Source organism: Aythya marila (assembly GCF_965140915.1).
Source record: "Aythya marila genome assembly, chromosome: 2".
NCBI classification, from domain to species: domain Eukaryota; kingdom Metazoa; phylum Chordata; class Aves; order Anseriformes; family Anatidae; genus Aythya; species Aythya marila.
Genome location: NC_139043.1, coordinates 66672725 through 66690338, shown reverse-complemented (window position 1 = coordinate 66690338; position 17614 = coordinate 66672725). Strand labels below are relative to the sequence as shown.

General features: G+C 40.7%; 1 protein-coding gene across 2 annotated transcripts in view; it reads left to right on the top strand.

Moving 5' to 3' along the window:
- The window catches only part of STAC (SH3 and cysteine rich domain), a 92302-nt gene that overhangs the window by 50908 nt on the left and 23780 nt on the right, over nt 1-17614 (top strand). For both annotated transcript variants that reach the window (XM_082753262.1, XM_082753261.1), the window contains exons 3-5: nt 9653-9753; nt 11954-12035; nt 13598-13713. In XM_082753262.1, the coding sequence (XP_082609388.1) occupies nt 9653-9753; nt 11954-12035; nt 13598-13713 (299 nt within the window). The remainder of the gene's footprint in view (nt 1-9652; nt 9754-11953; nt 12036-13597; nt 13714-17614) is intronic.

The window sequence follows — 17614 nt, the reverse complement described above, 5'->3', positions numbered from 1 at the left end:
GTTTCTCCTTGGCTCTTGTCCATCCGCGGGACCTGTTTCTACCAGTTTCTTAAGATAGGTTCACACTCTTATCAAGAGACTGACCTTGGTAAAGGGGCCCAAGGCTTCTTGCTTTAATTAATTTGCACCATCCTCGTTTCATGCTGTCAGCACTCTATCTCTACTTGATAAGATTCCTCTAAATCCCTCTCTGTTTCCCCTTTTCTAAAAGGTAGTAAATTCTTTTCTAAAAGGTTAGCGAGTTATTGTATTCTCCTAACTCCCTCTCTCATATAAGTGGCTTTAAAATATTCATGTGCTTTTTCAAAGAATCTCAAAACAGAAGGAAAAAAAGTTGCAACTGGACATCTCTTCACTTTAGCATAAGAACAGAGGTACAAATGAATTGAGCTTGCCAACATGGGGACCTTTTTTGAAATCTGACTTTAATCATTTTCATCTCAATGAGAGTTACTGTCCACGCTGTATTTGCCAATATTACAAAGACCAAGATCAGCCACCAATCAGCCACCTAGTCTTTCTTTGGGCCACCATACCAGGTTTATTTTCTCTGTATCACCTTGTCCTTCTCAGCGCTCTACAATCTCTGGTGTAGTTCAATATCAACCTTCATAGAGAAGTCCATTCCTATCACCTTTGAGCTATTTTCCTTCTCAGCAAAACAACCCAGTGCAAAGATCTACAAAGAAGTCTTGGAGTGCTATTGCATGTCTACAATAATTGTTATTGAGATATCAGAGTCAGTTTATTTAGAGCAAAGAACATTAGAGACATTGATTAAGTTCGGGTTTTAGAGGACAGGATTTTTTCTTTTGATAATACAGTTAGCTGTTAGTTTATTTATTATGGTGTTCCTGCACCTTAACTAACATTTAGATGATCAAAAACATAAGACAATATTTTAAGAAATATGGAGGTGGATATTTCCTTTCAGGGGCAGACATTTATAGCAAAGCTGCTGAATATGTGAAAAAAGCATTGCCAAAAGAAACCCTTGCAGCCAATTTTTTCAGTACAGGGCAGTGAATTTCATCCTCTTCTGATCATTAAACATCAAAAATGAGAATCTCTTTTGGACTAGGAGACAGGAAAAGGCTATTTGTCTTTTAAGTAAATCTCATTGGTCCTGTACCACAGTATAAAAAGGCTGTCAGCATTGGAAGTAAAGAAGTTATGAAGTTGATTTGCCAGAGAAATAAAGGCATTTCCTCTTGCTGTTATGTATGATTTGAAACCATGAATTTAGAAAGAACTTTATTTTAGCATGGATATTTTTCTTTTCTGTAACAGCGCTTGAAGGAAAACTTGTCTACTACTGCCTCTTTTTTTTCTCAGCACACTGTTTCTAAACAAAACTGTCACTAAGAAGTCGGTTCTAATTTTATGTACCGTTTTGTAGCCTGCCTACATACAAGGCAACTATTTGTGCTATTTAAATATTTGTGCTATTTAAATTGTGTATTGTTACAGGGAAACTGAATGGGGTAGACACTCAAATAGACCCAGACTTCTTAGGGACACATAATCTAAAAATTATTAATTGAACAGGACAGGTACTGCGGCTGGAAATCAAGTTCTGCTCTACAAAATACAAACATACAAGTCACAGCTTGTCCCAGCACCCAATTCAGTTTAGACTGGCACAAGATGAACTCAAGAAAACGGGATGCTCACTCCAACCAGTTGAGCTGTCAGGTCCAGACCTGGCAACTTGGGTGCAAATAGAAGGGTTCCTCTTCTAGATCATACCTGGTGTTGGACCTCTCTGTATAGTATTCCCCTTCCAGAAGAACTACAGGATTAACCTACCTGTAACTCAGCATGTTTTGAACTGACAGATTTAACTATAGAAAAAATACCAACCAGAAGGTAAAACTTTTGAAGTCAATTCCATGCTGCTTTTACTCATGAAAACTTGCCTAAATAAGATTTTTGCCTGCTTTTCTTTATATGCTTTGATCTCTTCATCCTACCCATATGGTATTCATGCATGGAGTGTTTTTGCCAGTGTTCAAATGAGTGTAGACCAACTAGGCAAGTCAAAAGGGAAGGCTACCTGTAAAGTGTGATTTTTTTTTTCTCCTCAAAAAGAAAGATATTTCCTTTTGAATTGACAAAATGGAAATGCCAAGGGCTGCTGTAATCCATTTATCTGTGAACAGTCTAGGAACATTTCCCCTCTCCTTAGTGCTTTTTTTGAATAATCCATTTGGTCCTGTATTTAGCAGTAGAAAGCGCAATGGGTAAATTGCTAATAGTACTGGTAATTTTATGCAAGAGGAGTATCTGTGTATCAGTTAATACACCTGGCAACACACCATCCAACACTATCACACAGGATTGACATTCAGTGGCTGGTCATTTAGGATGTATAGGTAGCATGGGTTTGGACTCCAATCTGTAGGCCAGCTGGGATTCTGTGTGTCAGCTGGGGCAAGTGATGGAATCACTGTGTCATTTAAGAAGATGAAGCAAGAGGGTGTTGTCTAGGGCAGGTAAAGGGGCAATTCCTGAGGTCAGCCAAGGCAAAGTGATGAAGACCAAGGAAGGATGAGCAAAATGATGCCTAGCTTATCCTTGTTAACATAATGATTTTGGGGAATCAAGATTTTTAAATTAAAAGGGGCAGGTATCCTGCACAGAAAATGTCATTCTCTGTTTTATCTGCAGCTCTTGTGTTCTGAGGCAGAGTGAGGACAAAGGAGGAGAGTGAGTGTTTGTCTCCAGTGGCAGCCAGCTATGGGGAAAGGAAGTAGCCATAGAGGAATTTTTAAAAATAGTCTCCATCCTTTCAGTGTCAGAGCTTTTACACAAAAACAATTAAAAAAATGAAGAAGAGAGCAGGGGGAAGGACATTGCGCAAAGACTAAGAAATGGAAATGGAGTCACAAATGCCATTTCAGGGACTTCTCTTTCTCCATCCAAGGTGACATCCTAGACTCCTCACTGCTACAGTACTAGCCCAGCTTGCTTTAAATTCTCCATTTCCCATGATTTCTGGCACAGAGACAGGTTTCCAGTGACAATTCCAAATGCGCTCAGGGAGAAAGGGGGCAAGGCAATCATTATTTTTATCAGCCTCCCACAGCAGAAGTTGAAGTTCTGTGGAAAATAATTAATTTTAAATGTATTTATTTATGAAAGCTTTAAATCAAAACAATTTCTGATTGGCACATTCATCTCAGCTGGAACAACAAAAAATAGTGGTTGGGTCACAACTGGTCTAGCTGGAGGTGCCAGCCTGTGTCTTTGCCCTTCTTAGTTCTCTCTATCTCTTACTCATATAGACCTGAATCTTTTTACCCTTTCTTCTTCTTTTTTTTTTTTTTTTTTTTTTCCCTACTTTAGCATAAGTACCTAATATAGTTGTCTTTATATACTCAGCATGATGTCATGTTGTTACTAAGATTCGAAATTTTCTTTCAGATTTCTTCAGGCTGTAGAGCTCATTCTCCCTTACTAGCTATTAATCTTATGTTGAGTCTAGAAACAACAGGCAAAAAGCATCATCCAGCAGTGCTGCAGCCGTAGCTGTTCTGGCCAAGAGGATGATAAAGGTTCTATTTGCAAGCCTGTGACAAACGCAATTCTCATTTGCATTCCCTAGGATAAATGTCACTTTCCTGAAATGAAGAGTGGTTACTAAATTACTTTAATTGGAGAAACAGGCATAAAGCCTTGGAATCGAATTCTGCCCTTTCCATCTCCTTTATCTCTCTCTGCCTTCAAATGTTTCCATTCACCTGAATTGAGGTGTTCTGATCCCATTAGGACTTCCTCCATAAAAGGCTTAGATTTATGGAAGTGATGTCCTTTTGGTAGTATTTAGGGTCACATTATCAGAACAGTTTAAGATTGAATTTTCCATGGCTGTTCCAAAAAACCTAGCCACTGGTTTAGATATTCAGATGGGAGCTGACCCAGTTGTGGAGTATTTCTAGCAAGGTGCTATTAAATATGACCTGCTTCTCAAAACAATATGTCCTTCTAGTGTTAGGTGTCTGGATGCATTAATTGGTATCTGAAGAAAACAACTGTGACAGAACCTCATTTGTAAGTTTAAGAGCTACTCAAGTATCCTGAAAGGAATTTTCCTCATTTGCTTCCAGTGAAACACTGTTTCTTTTGGCAGTTTTGGCTTTTTCATTTGCAAAACTATACCAGACTTTACTGACCATGATAAAATGAATAGATGTGTTAATAAACAGGACACCAGGACACCAGAGTGTTGTCTTCCTATATGAAGTTTGTGACTACATTGACAGGTATGTTTATGTGTGCTACAAGTCAACTAAACATGTATAGTACTTTCCATTCTAAACCACAGTTCTAACAGCTTGCAATTTTCATGATTTAAACACCAGTATCTGGGCCAAGTACTGCCTTATCAGAGACACCTTTTCCCCTTTTACCTATTAGTCCCTCAGATAGGAGCCATGTGCTGTGGATTTACGTGGCAAGGTTTTGGTAGCAGGGGACCATAGGGGTGGTTTCTGTGAGAAGGATCTAGAAGCTGCCCCATGTTTGGTAAGGGCCCCACTGCTGACCAGAGCCAAGCCAATAAGCGATGTTGTTTTGCGCCTCTGTGAGAGCATATTTAAGGCAGGGAAAAAAAAACACTGCGCCACACAGCAGCTGGGAGAGTGAGAGGAGTGAGGAACAGCCTTGCAGGCACCAAGGTCAGTGAAGAAGGAGGGGGAGAGGTGCTCCAGGGGCTGGAGCAGAAGTCCCCTGCAGCCTGTGGTGACGACCATGGTGAAGCAGGATGTCCCCCTGCCGCCCATGGAGTACCACGGTGGAGCAGGGTTCCACACTGCAGCCCATGGAGGAGACCACGGTGGAGCAGGTGGCCCTGCACCGACAGAGGCTGATGCCTGTGGAAGACCCCTGCCAGAGCAGATTCCGGGCCAGACCTGTAGCGCGTGGAGAGGAGACCACACAGGAGCAGGTGACCTGGCAGGAGCTGCTGCCCATGGGGGACCCAGGTTGGAGCGGTTTGCTCCTGAGGGATGGCCCCTGTGGTACGGACCCATATCTGGAGCAGTTCTGGAAGAGCTGCTGCCTGTGGGAAGCCCACACCGGATCAGTTCATCAAGGACTGTATCCCGTGGGTGGGACCTCACAGCACAGGGAATGAGAGTGATTGAGAAGGAGCGGCAGAGAAGAAGTGCTGTAGACTGACCATAACCCCCATTCCCCCGTTCCCCTGCCCCTGCGCCGCTCAGGGGGAGGAGGTGGAAGAGGGTGGATGTGGGGGGAAGGTGCTTTTGGTTTCTTTCCTTTGTTTCTCACTTCTCTAGCTTGTTAGTAATTAGCAATAAATCTTACTATCTCCCTATGCCGAATCTGTTTTGCCCGTTACAATAATTACTGTGTGATCTGCTTGTCCTTATCTCAAACTTTGAGCCTTTTTCATCTTATTTTCTCCCCGTTCCTCTTTGAGGAGGGGAGTGAGAGAGCGGCTGTGGTGGAGCTCGGCTGACCACTCGAGCAGAACCACAACACCATGGCATCCTGGTTTTGGCAAATATGTTCATATTGCAAGGCATAAAGAGGCAAAGACAGGGGGACCACAGGAAAGTGATGCTATTAATCATCTACTATTTGGAAATACGCAGATGATGTAAAAGAACACATACTGACTGATGAAGAAGTAGAAAGACTAACTCAGTGGGAATAAGCCCATCATAGAGAGGCTTTTAACTTCAAGCACACCCTGGTGTCCTATGAGAAAGAAGTGTTAAATAAAGGTACCCATTCATCAAACACTGTCCACTCTGTTCACTGAATGAAGTATAAATGAATTGAACAAAAATAATCTCAAGACTGCAAACAAAGAGGGACTGAGCAGGACCTTTGTTCTGATATCCTCAGTATTTAAGAATTTAAGCAACCACAATAAGGTTCTTCGGAGAAGGGAATAGGGATCATTACTTATTTAAAACAATGATAAAGAGTCCATCAAAGTTGTTCGTCTCCTCCTTTGAGAGAAAACTGAAGCAAATGGTAGTTAGGGTACACAAGTTCAGCTTAATTGCAAATCCTTTAGTCCCTCTGTTTCTGGTCCACCACAAATGGAAATGACTGGCATGTTTGGGATGGGTAAAGGCATTTCAGTGAGTACGTTATACCAGTAGCTTCCAGCTGTGCATCAAGGTTGGCATCGAGGAATATCTGCTATTGGGAATAAATCGTAGGCTGCAATCATGCTGCCAGATATTTAGGGAGGCAGGAAACAAAGAGCAATGACCAGGCTTGCTGTTTGCCAGAACAATATGCCCAGCAGAAATCCCTGAGAAGAGCATTTGTAGTGTCCCAAACTTCACGGGTTCTACAACAATAGTGCCCCTTCCAGAAACTGCTTTGGCCATCTCAAATGTGAACTCTTTCCTCATTTTCTCCCTTCCCCACATTTCACTTTGTGGAAAGACTAACCCAGTGGGAATAAGCCCACCACAGAGAGACTTTTAACTTCAAACACATCCTGGTGTCCTATGAGAGAGAAGTGAAACTACCCAAGTTTCCTCAAATAGTCTGCCCCAGTATGTTATTATTATTACCATCATTATTATATTTTTTTTTCTTTTAATGATTAATACCATGTATTTTCTACTGTTTAACGTATGCTCAGTCCAAATTCCTTGCTTTCTCATGCTCTCTGGGGTAATCTATTTTCAAATAATGTTTCTAGACATTGCTATATCCTATGCTACTTCTGTAGGCATCATGAAATACCTGTTTCATACTGGTGTGACTGTCAACAAGTTCAGTCAGCTTTATGTAAATTGCTCGCAACACCCATGTTCGGCCTACTTTTTCCCAATTTCAAACTACAGGGATGCCTTCCAAAACCAGCAAAGCCAAACAAAGCCCTGCAAAGTCAACAAGCTTGCTTACATGTTAGCCCAAAAAACTGACCCCATTGGTCAATCCCGGACCTTATTTACACCTGTACCACGTGTGGACCAGTTCTTCACAGTGTGAGCACTGTACCTCAGTGCTGAATCTCAAGAGTTTGGGGGGCAGATGCACTGCCAGTATGTATTTGTCTAACTTCTGGCATGCACTTTTGAAATAGCTGAGCCATGATCCTCTGAGGAGGTTTGAGTTAGTGTGATGGAGAAAAGAAACTGGAGAAGAAAGATTTATCCTGGGGGAAAATTAAAATATTCCCTGTAGAAATGCCTTTTTCAGAGCTTGAGGTATGATGGGTAAGTGTAAACACAGAATAAACTCTTCCTCTTTAAGCCCTCAGAGGGGGGCTGGGAGATACATGCAAATTGCTTCCAAGCTGCCTAGTCCCAAAGTAAACCAAATAGTTAAAAGTAACAATGAATTGATGATTGAAGCTTTTGGTAGTTGAAGGCAATTTCATTTTTATTAAACAAAAATAAAATTATTGTAGACTCAAATGTATGAAATACTTTTCCTCTCTTCGAAGCAACTATTTACCTATCCATATGTAACAAATGGTATTCAGTAATAGAAATGTAAAGTGTTAGTCTTTTGTAACTTACTGCATTACACTGATCATGGCTCATTTCTACATGCCCACAGATTTCTCTTCTGAATAAGTTGTTTGATTTTGAAAGTAGCATGTCTACTTTGCATTATTTTTGTACATCATTTGGATGCTCAGTTACATCAACAAATGTGTATCTTCTGTGGTCACACAGTTATACCATGTAACACTAGCATTAAAATGGCTGGAATAGCATAACACAGCCAGCAGAAAGGACTGTGGCACTGTCTGCCCTTTTAGCTGAAGACATCTCAGGAGTGACTTGGTAAAGCAGGTAAGAGTTACACCGTTACAGACAAGCCTGAGAAGAGAGCTAGACTCAGTGTAAACACTAATGCTAAATACCTGTTTTGTAGGCGAAATAAGATGTAATTTTCCTTTCTTGTTCCATTCATTAGATCTAGTAAAGCAATGTGGAGGAAGTCCCAGTTTCTCACAGCTGTCTGTGTTGGTCATTGACCATCAGAAGGGATGGAAAAGAGTCCTCACAGCACACAGGTGCAACCACACAGGAAAACAAACAAACACAAACAAACAAAAAAGCAGGGATATATTCCAGTGAATTTTGTGCTTACTAGAAAAAAAGGCCCTACGAGTGAGGCTAGGAATCTGCAGGTACCTGAGCAGTGAGTCTCCCTGCTCAGCTGAGAAGGGATGGGTAGGCAGCACATGGGGGGCCCCCAGAGTGCACCCCAAAATGCTCAGTTCCATTCACTCATTGTCTCTCCAACAGCCTTGGCAGCAAGGCGGTGAAGATGCCGGTTCCCTGTCCTACAAACAGCACACAAATGAAACACCTGGACCTTGCTCAGCCACCCCAGCTCCTCCAGCCTGCCTATGCCTGTTATGGAAGTGTCTACTTCAGGGACATCCTCCCCTGAAAGCGGTCCTATCAAGGCTCATTTTTTTGACACTAGTTTGATGCATCTTTCCCTGAAATGCTTCTTTCAGAAGTAGCATTTAACTGAGTGAAGTCAGCAGTGTGTACATGGTGCTAACTACTCAAATAACCAAGAGCTACATGAGTACTTTCAGATGTGGGATCTTCTGACTCCTCTGACTAATATTCCTATCATAGCTGACTAAGGAGGGCTTGTTAAAATGTCAAGAGATTTTTTTGGTTTGCTTCTGTTTGATTGTTGTTTTTGTTTGTTTGTTTGTTTGTTTGTTTTACTACATAGTTCACTCTCACTGTAGAGGATAATGAACTGACATACTGTTTATTCATCCTACTTATACAGTCCCATGGCAGGAGGAAAATAGTTGCTGCAGCCTAACTGATACTGCATAGTTCAGAAAGTCTTACAGGTGTATGAATAAGAGTGACTGCTCCTACCTGGAAGCACAGATTCAGCTCTGATATTTAAGAGTAGGTCCACATTGAAGATAATGCAGAATAACTATTGCCCAACAAGGAGAAGTCTGCTTCTGTACAGCAAAATTTCTGCTGGAGCTCCCCAAACTGTGGGACTAGATTTTTTCACTGTCATTGAGGGACACCAAGGAAAGGTCCATAACATCCTTGCTGCCCAGCTCAGGGCTATGCAAGGGGCAGGGAGCAATTTCTGCATGTCCCTGAGCACTGGCCTGGGGAAGCAAGAGCTGCAGCCCCTAGGTGGATGGGAGGGTAACACTAAGCAAGATGTCTCAGCCCCTTTCATGCACATCTGGAGCTACCTCTTACCCGTGAAATCTGTCCCTCTGCTGATGGCTTGGCTCCCAAGGACAGCTTCTGAGCCTGGATGGTCCTCTGGTAGCTCACTCAGCCATACACAGCTCCCATGCCAAACACTTATGAAATAGTAAAGGAATTTTGCTTGATGTTCATAAGGATGAGACATCACTAACAGAACTATCACACAATGGAGCATAATTCTATATATATATCTGAAGGCAGCATTAGCTTGAGAAAGAGCCTAGGGAAGAAATGCCTAAATTGAAGAGGATGTAAAGAAAATACATATATATATGCGTACAAAAAAAATAGGCAAGGTAAAGTTTGCCATCAGTATTTACACTGCTGACCTACCCATCAGCTCTTTCTGGTCATTCATTAAATGCATGGAAATTTGTTTAGTGCATGGAAACTATTGATTTTGCCTAATTTAATTATTTCCTTGCATTTCACAGGGACAAACGCTAAACATGGACTGCGCTGTAAAGCTTGTAAGATGAGCATCCACCACAAGTGTGCAGACAGTATTGGACAACAGCGTTGCATGGGCAAGCTGGTAAGTGAGCAGCCCAGGGCAGCAAGTGTGTGTGGGGGACACCTTACTTTGTATGTCAGACAGCCAGGCTAGCATTTACTTGAAAATATAACAACATAATCCAAACCTAGCTACATATCAGAATTAATTCCTATGATTTAAACTGTACTTTCTGTAGTTGAAATTTCTACAGGAAAAGCTACATATTAGTCAAATATTTTGGCGGAGTTTAACAAAAGAAAAAACCTTCAGTTATGTTTTATTGTTTTTTTCCACTGTTAGGGCTTGAAGAAAAATCATAATTCATCTTTTTAAAAAAAAAAAAAAAACTGAAGGAGATTTCGCAGTACAGAGCTTGAAGCAATCTCCCAGTAGGAGAGGAGACCTGCCCCGTATGGACACAGCACCTTAGTGCCTTGGTCACCTTCTGAGCAGCAGGTTCTCATTACTGGCAAAGGCAGGATACTGTATTTGAGATTATTCTAACTTAACTTGGTGACTTTTTTATGGGAAAATGGTTCTTTTGGTTACTTCTGGGGAAAAAAGAAAAAACACTTGGGAAAATGACTATTTGGAATACGGAGAATAGGTACAAATATTCCTGTTTCAGATGTTTTCAGTTCTGTTGCAAACATGTGACAACTGAAGGCACTTACGACAAATCTAAGCTAAAAACAAAGAACCTTATATATTACATGAGGAAAAAGGCAAGCATTGACTTCAAAAGGGCCAGAAAACCCACCTCTCTCTGGAAAGATCTTTTCTCTCCAAGTATATTTAGTGAGTGCTATCATTGTTTGTACTCCTGAAGCAAATCTTGATACATTTAAAGCATAACCATAGCCCTAGTGTGAGTCTTTCTGGTACAAGAAGTTGATCTGTGAAGAGCTGAATTACCCTCTTGCAGGCCTGGGACAAGCCAAATATTAAGTCACACTAATTGTTTCACACATTGCTTGATCCCAGCCTCAACTGTTGTGGTCACTAGTTTACAAAAACAGAAAACAAGAGGCAAAATTTATAGCAGAAGGAAGTCCAGCGAAGTCGTGGGAGTTTTATGAGTTCATGTGGTGTCTGAATTTGGTTTGTTTGGGGCCAAACTGAGGCTGGGGAATTGGAATTTATTCTTATAAGAAACCATATATATCAGTCCCCTCATTCCTTCATAATCCATACTGCAGTTCATTAGTGAAAGAACTATTTCTGGTTTTTGTTTGTTTGTTGTTGTTGTTGTTTTGTTTTGTTTATTTGTTTGTTTTTTAATATATATTGAATATAGGATACAGAAAATATGCATATCCTCGGGAGGCTTTTCCACTTCTCGGTGTGGCTAGAGGTTCTAAAGGCCTGCAAAAATCAGAGGTCTGAAAATCCTTTTGTGAATCTCTAGTGCCTTGAAAGGTATTTCCAAAGACTTAGGTGTTAGCACCTTCATTTTGGGTACTCAGCCTTTACTTGAGATATTTACAACCTGAGATGGTAGATAGAAAATTAAGAGAAAATATTTAATCTTCTAAGAATGGTCTTTAGAGTGATATAGGACAACCTCATTGACAATACTGTGGTATTCTTCAGTGGTATAGCCTGAGTTGTTATAGTGCATTTCTCTACAAACAGATATTTAGGGGACATCTGGTATTGACTTGGGGAATTTTTTGACCTTGCTAGACAAAAAAAAAAAAAGTAGTGGAAGCTGTGGTCAGTCAGCAGCAAGCTTTAAAAAAATACACAGAATTGCTCTATATTTCTTGGGTTTCACAACTTTTTTACTTGAGAACATGGATATTTGGAGACAAGGTGGGGAAGGATAGATGCTTGTTTAGCAAATGCAAATCAATGCAAATTCACTTCACATAAGAAGAAAGGGAGAGGTGAACACAGAGCTTCCCAGAACATCTAATGATTCAGCACTTCTGCTGCAATTAATTAGTGCTGCTTATGTGTAAGACAAAGGAAAAGAGGAGGCTGGAAATGAGCCCATCCTTCTTCCACATAAATACGGGAAATTATTCTTTTCCAGGAGAAAAAAAAAAATCAAATAAATCCCTGATCTCTGCACCCCGCAGTGACTCAACAACAGGAGGCAAATTTCCATCCTTGCCACACTTCACAGAAGAAAAATCCTCTCTGTTATGCCACTAGACAAAGAGCTGAGTTTATTTCTATTATGTCAATCATGGTAGCAATGCACTTCATATGTTTTTGTTTTCTCTCCCTCCAGCCAAAGGGATTTCGACGGTACTACAGCTCACCACTACTCATTCATGAACAGTTTGGCTGCATCAAAGAAGTGATGCCTATTGGTAGGTTTTGATTGCTTTTCCATTCTGTCTCCCTTTGGCAGTGCTCTGCAACAGCAGCAGCAGACTTCCAGCACGGTATTTGCCCTCAGCAGCCTTCCAGCTCCTTTCAGTGACTGGATGTCCTTTTGCCATCTCAGGAAAGGACCACTTCAAAGATACAAAGCTGGAAGAGGAGAGGGTGTGTTTATTGCGCATTTCACTCAAAACCCCCTACACATAACCTCTTAGCAATAATCTTGTTTATAATAATAGCCACCTGATCTCAAGGTAGAAACTTAGAAGAGAGGTGACAGTAGAATACTGAGGTGAAGGTCTGAGCTGGGAAGACCCAGGTGAGAGACAGACATCAAAACAGTGAGAGGCATTTGCATCACTGGTCTGGCTCTTGCTAGGTTCCTGTTCTTTCTCACCCACCTTTCTTACTTTCTTTTTTTTCCTTATTGAATGTTTCTACACTTTTCCCAAGTATCTAAAAGACCATATTTTGTTCACTGTAATAATTGAAAGGGAAAATTTTGAAATGGAGAAGCTCAGTTGGTTCCGGATAATACGCCTTTCCACAAGTACTATGACCAAGCAAGCCTGGCAGTATAAAAAGATGAATGCCAAAAATAGGAGTTTATTAAAATGGCATTTTGTTTTTTTTCAATGATTAAAAAAAAAAAAAAGTCAATTAAATTAATTTCATTTAAGTATCTCTTTCTAAAAAACATCTGTCATTTTTGTCAAAAATAGTTGAAACATTTTGAGAAAATGACTTTTTTTTACTAAAAAATGAGGTGTGCTTTTTTCTCATCAAAAATCAAAATTCCATGTATTTTTTTCAGTACTTTGGCAAAATTTTCTTCCTTTTATACAGTAATGCTAAGGTACTGTATGCTAAGTGTTTACTGCCTTGTATAACAAAGGAGGCTGAGGTCTAATAATGCAGTAAATATAAAAGGGTTTCATCTGGATCCATTCATGCCAATTGAAGACACCCATTTCTCTGCCATGGGAGAGTATTTTAGGACTAGCTAAGAGGAAGAATGGGAATGAGAAATGATCAGACACACCTGTGGGGGTAGTGGGCTTTCTGGCTACCCCTAGACTGTGCTCAGCAACCTGGAGCAAATTCCTAACTGTGAGTACTTTCTGATGACTGCCCCCAGACCCCTGTTTGTCCCACACTGGGGAGATCAACATCTCTCCAGGAAGATCTAGGTCATCTTGCTTATCCATGTTATCGCAGTAGCAGCACTATGAGGGTTAATGGCATAAAGATGATGGCCCACGCACACCACCCAGATGCTCTGTCATGGTTTTCTCATGACAGGGATTCAAAGAATCTGTATGAGGGAAGGATGATCTTTATGTGAGCAGAAAGGCAGCAAAAAAATTGCTAGCAAAAGACAGTTCCACTAAGTTATTCAAGCGCTTTTTATCTGGATAGTCTCTCAACTTGTATTTCTAAACATACATCCCAACATGTCGGTACAAGCAGATGTTTCTCCAAGTGGAGCAGGAACACAGCCAGAAATACGTTTCAGGGACTGATGCGTGTTTTGCTCCTTCTGTTGCAGCCTGTGGCAATAAAGTTGATCCTGTGTACGAAACTCTCCGCTTTGGGACTTCCTTGGCTCAGAAAACTAAGAAGGGCAGTTCTGGCAGTGGGTCTGACTCTCCCAACAGGAATTCTGTAAGTATCCCACACCTTTGTTCCATTTTCTCTTTAGAGGAGCAACACACATTGATTCACAGGAGCTGGTACTGGAGTTCACAAAACTTGCATTTCAAGCTGAAAAAATAATAATAATAATAATAAATACATAAAAGCTCATTCCCAGCTCCTGAAATGAGACAAGAAAACACTTTATTTTTATAAACTCAGGTTTTAAGTATCTTTTTGATGACTCTTGAGAAAAAGAATAAAGTACAAATTAAGTGAATAATGTTCTCCTATCAGATTGGAAAAGGAAATTATATTCTTTATTTTTGCGTATCTGTGGAAAAGCGGAACAGGAATATTTAACTGTGATCTCAGAGTGAACACATCTTGCCTGTTGCTGATAGTGGACATTTACCCTTCACACAAATGACAGTGTTGGGTTTGAAGTCATCAGAGCCTAGATTTAGAAGTACACCTTCTTCCTTCTCCATTGTATTCTCAAGGGGGGCATCACAGGGTTGGGCTCCTCTCTCCAAATCCCAAATGCTGGCAGGTGTTCTCAGTTTGTTATATCCCAGTAAAGAGACTTTCACATTAAAGTTAATCTTTGTCATTCATTCTCCCTTGTCATGAAAGTCACTTTCTTCAGGACTATGGCAAGAGGGTGGAAAAGGAGGACAAGGGAAAAGAGAGTTCCCTTAGTCCTGACTGTACTAAATCCTTACCTAGTTCAGTAATACCACTTAAGCATTTGTGTAAGGTAATGTCTTGTAATGTCTTTCTTTTCCCGAGAGATTCTTCTCACCCCTCGAAAACCAATCACAACTGAATGCACTGCAGACTGAAGCTGATTGTCATGTCTAAAAATTAGACCCATGCCATCTGACAATCTTTCCTGCACTTACCTCAGGAAAAAAAGAAAAAGATGGCATGCATGGAGGCACCATGAGAGTTGGTCTGCAACCCTCAGAATGAATAATTAATGTTTAATTTAAACTTGTCCTTAATTCTATTTATGTTTGGTTAAATGTTTTCCTAGGACTCAAACATATGCTCACTCACATGACTGAACTGTAATTTCAGATGGTATAGGTGACCTCTAAACAGACGTGGAATTGTCTCAGATGGGAAAGAAAGCAGACAAATTTACACAAGAACCAAGTGTAATCTGCAAGGGGGTTATTGAGGGATATGTCCTTCATATACTCTTGTATGTGCCTTAAAAGGAACTTGGTAATTTTCATTCTTTTTTTTTTTTTCTTTAAAAAAAAAAAAGTGATTCTACCACCTGTCATATTGTGGTTACAGTTCTTACTTTCAATTATTTCATTTACTTTGAAACAGAAGTTCTACAAATATAATTATTGCATTATAAATAAATAAAGCATTGAATTATGAATATAATATATGAATAATATATATATGATATATATATGATATCTATAATATATATGAATACTCATGCAAAGAAATCATGAATGCTGTGTCAGCTTTCCCTAGAGAGCTGACCTTAACTAGGTGGGGTGTGGGTGTAGAATGAGGAACACAGGTTTATTGTGGGAATTTCTACAGGGTATTGAGGCTGAAAGAGAATAAAAAACGTGTCAGCATACAGAAAATAGAGAACACAGAGAACTGAATCAGCCTGGAGAAGAGAAGACTGAGAGGGGATCTCCTCAGTGTATATAAATATCTGAGGGGTCGGGGACAGAAGGATGTAGCCAACCTCTTCTCAGTGGTTTGTGGGGATAGGACAAAGGGCAATGGCTGCAAGTTAGAACACAGGAAGTTCCGCACTGACATGCGAAAGAACTTCTTCACGGTGAGGATGATGGAGCATTGGAACAGGCTGCCTAGGGAGGTTGTGGAGTCTCCTTCTGTGGAGATATTCAAGGCCTGTCTGGACGCCTACCTGGGCAGCCTGTTCTGAGGAACCTGCTTTGGCAGGGGGGTTGGACCCGATGATCTTTAGAAGTCCCTTCCAACCCCTACAGTTCTGTGATTCCGTGAATAAACAGACATGTGAAACCATACATTCTGCCAGTGCAAGCCTGTGGATTAAGTCAAGGATAAAAACCAGGGGCAGACCCAATCCTATCCAAAACGATGGGGCCATAGAGCTTCACAGCCATTATGTGTCACCAAGGAGCAGGCACTGACCAGTATCCAGAGCAGAGAGTGACGCAGAGCCCTTAGAGCCCAGGTAAAAATGCACTGGAGTATGCATGCTGTCTGTGCAGTTAACAACACATAGGGACTAAAATCCTTCTCCAGTACTTCCTCAACTCTGTGCTGCTCTACTCCTTGGAAAACAGAAGCAGCAATGCAGCTGTGAGGCTCACAGCATCACTGGGCCTTTGTGGCTCATCCATGCCCCAGTCCTGGGAGCTGGGGACTGCTTTGGGGTTCTGCTGTGGGACCAAACTGTGGACACGAGGGATATGGTGACATCTGGGAACGTTCTGCACCTTGCAGGTGTGTCCAAGCCAGCAAAGGGCTAGCTCATGGTCACAGCAGTATAGCTGCACCTGTCAAGGCTAGTTAAAAGGCCAGGAGCTGGGATTTGCCTCTACAGCTTCCAGGATTGCAGCTCATGCCTGTGCAGTGTAGAGATACTGTCTTGTTCTGAATTAGCCAAGGTATTTTTAACACAACTAAGCAGTGTGGATGCACCCACTATGATTTTCAGCCCAGATTCTGCACTTCCTTTAAAAGAAAGTAGCCATATGTTCCAGATTTAGTACTTACTGCTTCCTTCAAAATGTGTTTCTGCAACCCACATTTATAAAGTCACTTGAGGTGATGTAAATGTGATTCCAGTTCTTGTTAGTGTTTGGGGGATCAGCTCCTCTCAAAAGCAGCTTTGTACCTCTGTGATTTCTATTAGACCCTTTGTCATATAACTCTTAACTGAGTTAGTCCTTTGGCATGCCTGAGGTTTCAGATGATATATATGTTGAAAAGACAGTCACTGCATATCCCACATGCAGTAGTACCCAACAAAGTATGAAGCTAATTAACAATTTTGATGCTAGTCTAAGAAGACTGAGGAACATGTCATAGCAATGAACTGAAAAGTAGCCGGTACTTACTGTTTCAACAAAAACAGTCTTTCCCTTCCCCACACAGTGATTAGAAATCCCTAGATATGTTCTACATTGACTCCTTGTTATCATCTCTATTGCAGTGCATTCTTATCCAGGGGTGACCCATTTGTGCAAGGTGCAAGACAAGCAAGGCCTGGTCCAAAAGGTTGAGTCTAAAAATGATGCTTAACAGAGCAGTAAAATATAAGGCTGTGAAAAACAGCAAGGGAAACAGGATAATCACAGGATGCCTGTGGCATAAATCTACTCTTAACTCTTTCATTCATCAGTATACTTGGGTTGAGAAGTAGCTAGGAAAGTTCTTGATACTGGAAATAAATTTACAGGAAATATACTAAACTGCTAAAGTACTTTCTAAAAAAAAATATTTGTTGTCAGCATTAATGAAAGGAAAACATAATATAAAAGGCTGCAAAGCAATTCTGATTTTTGCTCCCTGAACAAAGGCAATGAATGTTTCTCATTTGGCTTTTCTTCCTGAAATTCAGGCAAAGGTCTACAAATCACTGAATAGAGTTGTGTATACAGTGTAATTCTAGAGTGTCATAGAATAATTAAGACACGTGGAAGGATTTAACTTAAAATCCTGTTAACAAGAAATAAATAAAGCTTAGGAGCATATAAGGACTTGCAGTTTTTCATACTGGGAACATTGTCTCACTCTTCAGTGTAAAGTTTTGTTTGTTTGTTTTTTAGTATAGTTATAAAAGATGTTTTACCCAAAAGAAGTCATGGGGGTAGAGTTCAGAAACTGAAGCTCTGTAAGGTCAGATTCGAACAGAGTTGTTTGGAGTAGCTTATGGTTCCTCTCAGGCTATACATGG